The sequence below is a fragment of the Brachyhypopomus gauderio genome, chromosome 6 (genome assembly GCF_052324685.1).
Source record: "Brachyhypopomus gauderio isolate BG-103 chromosome 6, BGAUD_0.2, whole genome shotgun sequence".
NCBI classification, from domain to species: Eukaryota; Metazoa; Chordata; class Actinopteri; order Gymnotiformes; family Hypopomidae; genus Brachyhypopomus; species Brachyhypopomus gauderio.
Genome location: NC_135216.1, coordinates 16,338,401 through 16,348,759, shown reverse-complemented (window position 1 = coordinate 16,348,759; position 10,359 = coordinate 16,338,401). Strand labels below are relative to the sequence as shown.

Sequence of the window (10,359 nt, the reverse complement as noted above, 5' to 3'; positions counted from 1 at the left end):
GCACCGCAGGCCCTGGCGTGGGTGGTGTGAGCACCGCAGGCCCTGGCGTGGGTGGTGTGAGCACCGCAGGCCCTGGCGTGGGTGGTGTGAGCACCGCAGGTCCTGTGTAGCTCTGGGTTCAGACCCTGACTAAGACCTGAAACACCAGCCCAGCAGGACTGATTCCTCCTCTCTAACGGACTGGCACCAGGCCCTGTGGCCAGGACTACTGCCACTGCAGACATCCTGCTGAAGGGGAGAGGATCTTGGTTCACTGTGACGCGTCTGCCAGCTAGGTCATCCCTACAGGTGTGGAGCGCTGCAGGTGTTTAGATGAGCCACCACCACAGAGGCTACAGATCCTGGAGCTTCTCCCTGACACCTCCCACCATTTCATTGGGTCGGTGAAATGATTATGACCATTTGGTTTGTGCACTAGTTCGGGTGTTTTTTTTCTATTCCATTAGCTTAGGTCTAGCTGTCCAAACTGTTGTCTGTATACACTAGAGAATTTTCCATAATAGTTGGTTATAGCAATAGTGTTGATCTATCTCACTATTCATAGTCTATGAAGCTCGGAGACTAATGTTCACTTGTTTTATGGAATCATGGAGAGTTCAGAACGTCGTAATTCAGAGACACATTAGCAAACGTCCCAGCAGTGCACAGTGCTGTTGTGCAACTCGTGTTTCATTATTATGTATTTTTGCCTTTTCCCACTCAACGTTTGGCCAAGATAAACAATCGCTGCCTTTGGACCCCACAGCAGCACCTTCTGGTTTGTGAGACCATGATGAACGTGCTTTAGCCCCATCCCACCCCACGTTCATTTGGTACCAGCTGTGATTGGCGTGTGGTGAGTGAGACTTTGTGATCGTCATATGCTCTCCCAGGCTTTTAGTCTGGCTGCCTGCCTACCCTGGGCTATTGTACTACAGCCTCTTAAGAGGGTCGTCATTCCCCCCACCCCCATTTCAGTGCCTTAGGAGGGGTCAAATGCAGCATGAAGCTTTCTGATTAACTTCCTGGGGTCAACGTCATGTGATCACTGCAGCTGCTGCCCGTATCTTATGAGGTCATTAAAAGAGAGAGGGTAGGGGCCCCTAGCTCATATATATGTACTAAGAAATGAGCGAGGGAATCTCAGACTTTCTGTCGGTGTTCGGTATGAGGTGTGGTTGTCTGTGTGAGCGCTTTTGTTTCTGTTTTCATCACGTACCCCAAGCTATGGGGGAAATGCCACAAACGGTTTGGTTTTCATGGTTTTGTAAAGGACATTTTACTGCCTCACTGAAAGGTTTTGAATGTGTTTTTCTGTGGCGGGTTTTTTTTTAGTACTGTTGTCGTTCAGACACGTCCGGTGCCATTTCACAGAAAGTTTATCTGTAATAATCGGTGTTGATTTATACTGGGTTTTTTTAACTTGTGATCTGTGGAGAGGAAATTCAAAACACTGAGTTGAGATATTTCTCCCATCTTCAATTTGAAATATATTCTTATTTCCTATTAAATAAATTTTTCTTGTTTTAGTTCTCTATTATGACTCACCCCTCACCAAAGAACACCGCACACACATCTGAAGCTGGGATGGAGGGCCTGTTCTTTCTCATTTACCATAATTAAAGTCCAGCAACCTGCAATCTGACTGAGTCAGCCAATGACAGGCCTGACCCATTCCCATTCATTTACATATCCCGCCTGCACTAGACACTAGTATCTACCCTGAGATGAACAGTGGCAAACCAGAGCCTGCCCTCCCACTCCCCTCAACACACGCACACATGCCTTCCTTTTCAAGATACAAGCTCTTAGTTGCCATGGAAACCTTCGTCTGCCATGACACCCAGGTTGAAGACTATTTAACCCTTTCGTTTGTCCTTTTCTTACGGGGCTGTGCCTCCCGAGCTTGGTGCAGATGTACCATTCAGCTTAGCGCTCTTAATAAAACCTGCCAGCTGAAAAGGTTGGAGCATAATATCTGATCAAAGGAGTTTACAACAAAACATTTCTCTTATGAGCCTTTGATTTGAATAATGCTCATATTATGTTTTGCTAACCAGCACTTGGTCACCTAGATGGCCAAGCGTGTTGTGTGGACCACTGGGACCAAGCTTGATTAACCCTGCTGCCTTTCTCCTCGCCTGGTTTTGGCCTTCACAGTGAGGTGGATTAAACCTCAGCTGTAGTGGGGTGGTTCATTACTGGTGGAGGAGGGGAGATACCATGTGGACATCAGAAAATGTCTTTTTAAATGCCTTACTCAAACAGTCTAAAGCTTTTTGATATGGCTAATCATTTGTATGACCTGCAGTGTAGTTTGTTGATTTATGTATTAACTTATAGGTTATTATTTAAGTTGGTTTGCCTTTGCTGTAAATGTATTACATAAGTCATGATCTAGACATGGAACACTAAGTGTCTTTCCAACATCATGAAAAAGCTGTAATGCCATGTTGCAGTATATAAAGTTGAGTAAAATCTGCATGCAAACTGCTGAAACAACAATGAAGCAGCACAGAGGCCTTATTGAGGAGCAGGGGCCAGGAAAACCAAAACCTGGTCTCAGGAGGAATCATCCCCGTGAAAACACTCTTCTCCTCCTGACCTGTGCTCTTGGGGCAACATACTTCCACAATAAACTCTTGAAGGTGCAGTCATGCCTCAGAGGTGATTTCCCAACAGCTGCAAGGCAAAGGCCCTTTAAGGTCTAATGCTCACAGAGAACACAGCAATGCTCAAATTAGCCTTGTGAATCATTTCCTCCATATGGTAAGAAGCCTAAAGACTGAAACATACTACCTAAAGAATGTTTTACACAAAAGAGAGAGAAAATGACCAATTCACCGCCAGTTTCATAATCAAATTTATTATCGTATTTAGTTTGCACCCATGGCACATGATGAAAAGCAACCATAATATCAAAACAATATAAAAAGGAAGTCTAATGTTTTACAAAGCATAGATGCGGAATGGGATTTTATTTTTGTTCCAGTATGACCATATTCTCTAAATAAGGCACAGTCATTACCAATCCTTGGTATGTAGGGGACAAATTTATCTCTAGAGTCCCTAATGTGAGGGAGACTATAACTCACACTAAATTCTGAACTACGTTAGATTTTCTGTATTTAATGTACGATGGTGCTCAGAGATGCAGCATTATGCGTATTTGATACATACCTGAAGTAAATAAAAGCACCAGTTACCATCTTTACTTTCAAGGTGTATTTTGCCATCAGTTACCAGTTCTTATTTTGGGAGTGGTGTGACTGGTTTGTTTAGCACATATGCTTATTACGGAGGCTCACTCACTCCACATGTACTGAGGTTTATGATAATGTCTGTGCCTTATAAAAATCCAAACAGAAGTAACGCGATACGTTTTCCAGTGAAAGAATTGTGCATTTCCAGATAAGTGAACATAGACTGTTCCACTGTGACCCATCCGAATCAAGCAGGAGATTTTAATTTATTATAAATATTGTGTTGAACCTGCAACATCAGACTGGATCAAACAGCTCATCTCACATCTACACAACACTTACGACAACCCTTTAGTTGCAGACATTGTTTTAATGTTTCTCTCCCCAACCCCCATTTAATTTTTTAAGATTTACACGTTGAGATGAAGGCCTGTAAAGTGACTCCTTCACATGTCCAGTTCTCTGGTTTTTGTTGGGGTTTTTTTATACAGGGAAATGAATTCTAATGGCATAATCAAACATCCAGTTCACACTGTATTACTCACAAGAACATATCCATACTTCATATTACAAAATCAAACAGATCACCATTAGCATCATCACTCATTCCAGTGGTTAAAGAACTGCCTTCAGAACTGGGTCAAGCACATGGCAATATATTCTTAGATGAGCATTCATAATTACTATTAAATACTGCCATGTCTTCTGGTCATGGTGCATGCCAACACTTAATCTCATGTAGGAGAGGCAGTGACCATAAATGACAGGGTTAGACAAGGCATCAGTATACCATACATTCTCCTAGAGGTCAACGTATCTAAAGACAGAGGGGCTTGTAAAAACAACTGTGCAAAGTCTAGGGAAAAGAATCACAAATACCCTCTCAAGCCATCCTGTAAAAATATGGCTCCTCAAAACATGCAGGGTTCAGACCCTTTTGACAATTCATTTTAATTCCAGTCAATTATTATGACAAGAAACAGAGGGTCTTTCCTTTACCACACTGCATCAATTTGGTGACCTGATGAAGCCCCATAAATGTTTGCTCTGGCACACTGACTGAAGACTGCACAACACTGCTAGAATTTCATGGCACCGGAATGGCGGAGTACAAGTATGCATATGATAGTGAGAGAGCAGAAATACGCAGGAACGCAAACCACCAAGAGGAAACCCTTAGCCTTCGAGATACTCTATGTTGTGTATAATGCCCTCTTGTGCTCTCTCATGTTGGAAAAACTGTATTTAAAATGTTGAACAGAAATAGAAGTTACACTGGGGGGGGGGGGGGGGGGGGGGGGGCACAGTGGTTACTTAAGTGCTTCTAATACTCCCACATGGTGGAGCTGTCCAGGTCGTCAGCATTGGCCTTCAGAACGCCAGCGTGGTCGCCTTTCAGGTACTTCCCTTCACATGACTTGATCGCCACCTTGTTGTAGTCGCAGAACTCGAGGAAAAAATCTACTGGAGTATCACTGCTGCTGACAACTGAAGACTCACTCCCAACCATCCAGTACTTCCCAGTGGAATCTAATAAGAGAGGTCAGAGATGTTTTATACACTAGGCTGTGATCAGATGCAAAGCACTTTGTAAGTCGCTCTGGATAAGAGTGTCTGCTAATGGCCATAAATGTAAATGTAGGGTGGCTGCGTAGCACCCTCTTAAAAAAAGAGGTGGTTAATCATATGAAGACAGGTACCAAATAATGCCATGAGAGGTCTGCTCACCTTGGAGGCTGTAGGCACCATCACGGAACACCAGACCAAAAACATCGTAAGAGGAGCGGTTGGAATCCAGGGTACCAGTCACCTTCCTGCAGCCAATGAAGCCATGTTCTCCTCTCAGGACAATGATGGGCCTGTTGATGAGCTTCATCAGGAACTCCTCCGTCTCTCCTGGGGAAAGATGGGGACATTTGCACTGAACTCTGCTCTGGTAATTTAACACCGAGTGGCTCGAAGCGGAACAGGAAAGTGGCAGAAACGGTTGACTGAAAAGACAAAAGGGCTGTGTTTACGAAAGAAATTCAAACGAGGGTTTGATTTTTATCAGCTGGGTACTGCTGAGCAAGCGCTGGCCCACTAACAGGAGCTGGAGCCACACCTCACCTGCAGCGTCGATGGTGGCTGCCAGTTGTCCGTTCTTTTTGGCTGCCACATATTTCCCATTGTTGGCTCGAAGGATTATTTTCTTCCCGCGCCATTCAATGTCAAAATAGCAGTTGGCAGACCTGATTACAAGGATATGATTTATTATTAACACCTCCAAATAGAGAATACTAAAAGTGTAAATGTTCATCCAGCCAACAGCCAGCATTTCAATACCCTCCACCCTTTGACTTCCTCCCTCCACCTCTGATCAATACTCATAAGATTACATGTTAAGCACACATACGCACCAGCTCCTAACATGGATTCATGATATGAAATTGGGTGGATTGCAAGGAAATCCAAAATAATAAATAAAACAATAAGACTCACTTGGTAGAAGCCGTGCACTGCAGTCCACCATTGGCAGTGAGCGTCCAGTACTTCCCAGTACAGGTCCTGAAAGCACACTTCTTAGTTTCCTTGCTGATCTCCATCTGAAAGGTCTCCTGATCACCCTCCTCATCCTGGTTGGCAGACAGATCCATTCCTGGCAGACAGAAAAACACATTGTATGTCTCATCAGAAGCACCAAACAACTGGGTTTTGATTAGTAAGATGCAGAAAATAGGATGACGTTTGGTCATGACTTTTTAATTTGTCCAGAGACCGAAATACTCATCTCCGAAATAAAAATGTTGTCTCCAAGATAGGACCAGTTTGTAAAACTGAGCTTGATGCCAGCAACATGTATTCTACTGGATAGATGTCCCATACACAGTACCCCCCCTCATCCTCCACACACACACACACACACACACACACACACACACACACACACACACACACACACACACACACACACACACACACACACACACACACACAGTTAATCTACTCTGGAATTCTGAGCTATCACACATGCCAAGATGCTCATTGAGACACAACAGATGTGACTCGGTTCCTGAGGATGCATCTGGCTTAAGTCTATAAAGTTAACTAGGGCCACAGAAGTGCCGAGTACCAGTGATCTATCTTCACATTAAACCATTACGGAACCCCTATGAACACAATGAGTCATGAAGTTTTACTAACCCCCCACATGCAGAGAAACTGAAGACACCCATTTGGGTGCATTGTAACAACCGCTTGACGCTTTCAGATTAGTTTGATTAGTTTTTCAACATTTCTTTGCAAAATTATGAAACAGGACTCGACATAAAATACATTGGTGAGTAAGGATGGAATTGTGAGATCTTGGTTTAATCTTCTTTAATCTAAATCTTTCATCTAAAACCCTGGTGTAATCTCCCAGGTGTAAATGGTCCACAGAATGCCTCTTCTTTAATCATCTGTCTAGCAACGGTTGCTTTTTTTGTGCTCCTGCTTCAGCAAATTTCTAAATCTCTATGCAACAGCTACACAGAACTGCGCAGACGCACGGCTTCTGGATGGGAGGATTCAGTTTCCACAGAAATATGCGAGCCTGAATGAGCAAGAAAAATAAAGCAGCACGATGAGAACCACATGTCTGCATGGGGGAGAGCAACTAAACCCGACTCCAGACCAGTCGCTGGCCAAGTCGTCAGTGGAAAGAAAAAAAAAAAAGAAAAGAAAAAAAAAAAAAAGTAAAAATTCTCCATCATTTTTGGGCACCCATGCATCACTACCGAACAGCTAACTGTTTCTGCTTGATCCTTTAAACCCACCAGCTGAATCACCCCACCCCCACCCACAGTGTCTTTAGAAGACACTTGCACAGATGTCCGGTTGATCTATCCACACCATGGCAACTGGGGCAGAGAACCAGGGCCCCTATTCATTGGTGAAAAACTCAGACCTCAGGCGGCTTATAACACCACCAAGATATTTGCTGTAGCAGAGCAGATGTGAATGTTGGCTTCAAAAATGTTATTTAGACAAGGCAGGGACTTCTGTTCTCATATTGTCAGCCCTAAAGAGGAACTCAACTGAATGCTGGGTGAACAAACATTGCTAGGACACTTTTAATGAGAGGCCAAGAAAATCACAGAGGGAAGCATTTCTGTTTTCATGGTCACCAAAATGATCCACGCGGCACCATCGGCCTGGGACACGGGGAAAACGTGGAATCCTGTCCCACACAGATAATCAGGGAGAGCCTGGAGACCACTTGAACAAGCCCTGGATTTAGTGGGAGGGGAGACTGCCTTTGTCCTGCTAGGCATGGCTGCCTATAGGGCTGTGAGGCTGGGGTGCAGGGGCAAGATCACACCGCCTTTGTTCTTCAGGCTCATCTCTCAACACACCCCAACCTCACGCTGCAGCTAAAGCCGCAGCCTCCTCCACACACAGCGCAGAGAGAGGAACCTTCCACACACCAGGCAGCAAAGTGCTCAAACCAGAGCCTGGTTTGGGTGCTGAAATTAATGGTGAGGGAATAAAATTCACAGAGAAAGCACTCATCCCAGGAGACAGAGAAAACACACAGAAGATCTTGTGCAAGACGGAATTCTTAATTCAATCCAGATGCTTGAAAATTAGCTCATGGCAAGACGGCCGCTCTGGAAGAGAAAGGATGCCTGGCTGAATCACGAGAACACGCACAGGCCCGACCCATCGGCAGCAGAGGAGCCCGGGGCTTGGTATAGGCTCAGTGAGGAACAAAGACAGCACACAGCCTCCTCCATCCTGACCTGCAGAGACCACGTGTGATAACTGGGCTCTTGGCTCGGCTCCAAGCTTGCGACCGACCCGCTTCGTTGCCGGCAGCGGCGCACGTGAACCAGGGCTGAGACTGGCCATCTTTGTCCTGAGGGTAGCACAGTGGGCCAAATCCCCCAGCACCCACCCGGCAGGCTCGTCCCAACCCTGCCAGCCCTGTCTGTCAGTCCTCAGAGTAAGCTGCTGTTGAGAGGGAGGGGGTCCAACTCACCAAAACATTATGACATCTCGTCACACTCCAGAGGTTTAAGTTCAATCTAATCCAGTTCTTCTGTCTTGCTCTCACACCTACTGCATTGGGTGTACAGTAATGGCTACCTTCATTTCTAAACTAACTGCAATACGCTGGATTCTCTAGAATGTAGCTGTGGAATTCCGAGAATCAGACACGCATTACTGCACACGCCGCCTGGCATATCATTTTCACAGGGCTTCATTTTTCTCTCCATGTTGTCAGTTTTCACAGATCAACTGAGGAGAGAAAGAAACAAAATGGATGCTGCTTCACAGCAGCACAAATGACAAAAAACGCAGGAGGAAACGCACGTTTCACAGACGGACTTAAGTGCCAACAAATCTCATGGCAGAATAAATTGATTTTGCAGTGGCAAAACCCCTCTTGTCCTTCGCAGATCCCCCCATACTGGTTTAAACCATGGCCACACAGGGACCACAAGTCATGAAGAGCATATAGAATTATCTATAATTACGAATGAACTCTATATAATTAGAAGAAGATTTATGGAAATTTGATATCACCATAACCTATATTTCAGCTTTAATTTGTGGAAGTTAAAGGATGATGAACAAAAATACAGTATTCTACTTAGATGTACTCAAATCAAGTCATGGTTTAGAGATGGTGTTACACATTCATAAATGGGTCAGAAATCAGGATGCGTACACGTGTTTAAAGCTCTTTAGTGAGCAGGGCTTCAGTGCGGTAATACCTTGCCTGGTGGACACGTTCCTGTCGTTGGCGGCGGTGAGCACCACTTGAGGGTGGCTCTGCTCCAGAACAAAAAGCTCGTCTTTCCCAACCTTGGAGCTCTTGCCGGACTTCATGGTTCCACTGGGACCAGAGGGGGCGAGGTACTTTCCTGCGCAGTCCCTGAACGCAACCTTTCCGGACCTGAACTCCAAGGTGTATCCAGTAGACTTATCAGGTTTGGGGGATAAACTGCCATCGTTGTTCAGAAAGCGGTTGTCGGATGTCTGCAGATGATACTTCTGGTCCTGGAAGACCAAGGTGATCAGAGAGTCTACACCCCACGGAACATCCCTGTCGATAGCAATCTCGTCCTGATTGGTGCCCAGGTGTGCGTATCTTTTCCTGGTGAGGCTGAAAATGTTGACCTGGGGATGCATGGCGATGTGGACGCTCCATTTCTCCGCTATGGAGATGGTTTGGGCAAAGCAAGTAATTCTGTCCTCGGTGCCACCAAGATAGCGCTTGTGGGGTTCGGACTGCAGAGACCAGCGCCCGTCGTCGTGGGCAGTGATGATAAACCGGCAGTCTTCGGTTGGGCTCTCGCTATCACCGGTGACATTGCCGTCTTTGTCAGCAGCAATGTATCTTCCGAGGTGGCTCTTCAGGAAGAACATGTTTGAATCATCTCCATTCTGCTCCAAGGTCCAAATCTGTTTCTTCTTCATGCTGGTGGCCGAGGCATTTATTTTAAACCCAAACGTCTCGGCTGTGAGATATTTATTTCCACAATTGATGAGCCCAAACTGGATTTTGAGCATGTCGCTGGTTCCGTTAGCGGTCATGTTTGTCTTTGTGTGCACTTGAGAGGGATTGTTCTGCTGCAGCAGTGATGCCCGTGTGCTCTCTTTGTGTGGGGAGCGTGCGCGCGCTGGTCTGTAGCCGCTCACAGCGCGAGCTTAAAGACGCAGCTGAAGCTTTTATACAATGATGTCAGGCGCGCGGCCCCGCCCCTGTTAGCTAAAATGCACCCGTTAATATAAAATAATCCGTTCGTTTTTGTTCATCAGGTGTAATTTCACATGAGAATAAAATAAGACTGACGTGTCAAATATCCAAACCAAGTCTAAAAGGTCTGATAGTGCGAGCGAGGCACTGGAAACAGGCCTGTCCTACGCGCCGCAGATTAAATGAAGAGTTTTTATATCTCCACTTTATGTTAAAATATTTTAGCAAAAACATTTTCATTGCTGTTTTTTACAGACATGACAGGAATAAGGAACGTTTACACCACATAGCTTTGCTCTGTGAATGTGCTTTCAGTAGGATGAACATTTTTGACTTCAGAATGAGATCTACTTCACTGTGGTGTGAGTGGATGCGAAAACAAAACTCATACTGTTTGTCAGAGTCAAAGGTCTATTCATAGTCTGAACATTCAGATCGCGCAGATCTAAT

General features: G+C 45.2%; 1 protein-coding gene across 1 annotated transcript; it reads right to left on the bottom strand.

Annotated features, from left to right (window-relative positions):
• Positions 1–2,826: 2,826 nt before the first annotated feature.
• fscn1a (fascin actin-bundling protein 1a) lies at positions 2,827–9,864 on the bottom strand. Its single transcript, XM_077009177.1, has 5 exons — positions 8,924–9,864; positions 5,664–5,820; positions 5,292–5,413; positions 4,911–5,078; positions 2,827–4,712 (listed from the first exon to the last, which is right to left on the bottom strand). The coding sequence occupies exons 1-5, from the start codon at positions 9,744–9,746 to the stop codon at positions 4,507–4,509; spliced, it is 1,476 nt and encodes a 491-aa protein (XP_076865292.1). The 5' UTR covers positions 9,747–9,864; the 3' UTR covers positions 2,827–4,506.
• Positions 9,865–10,359: the final 495 nt, after the last annotated feature.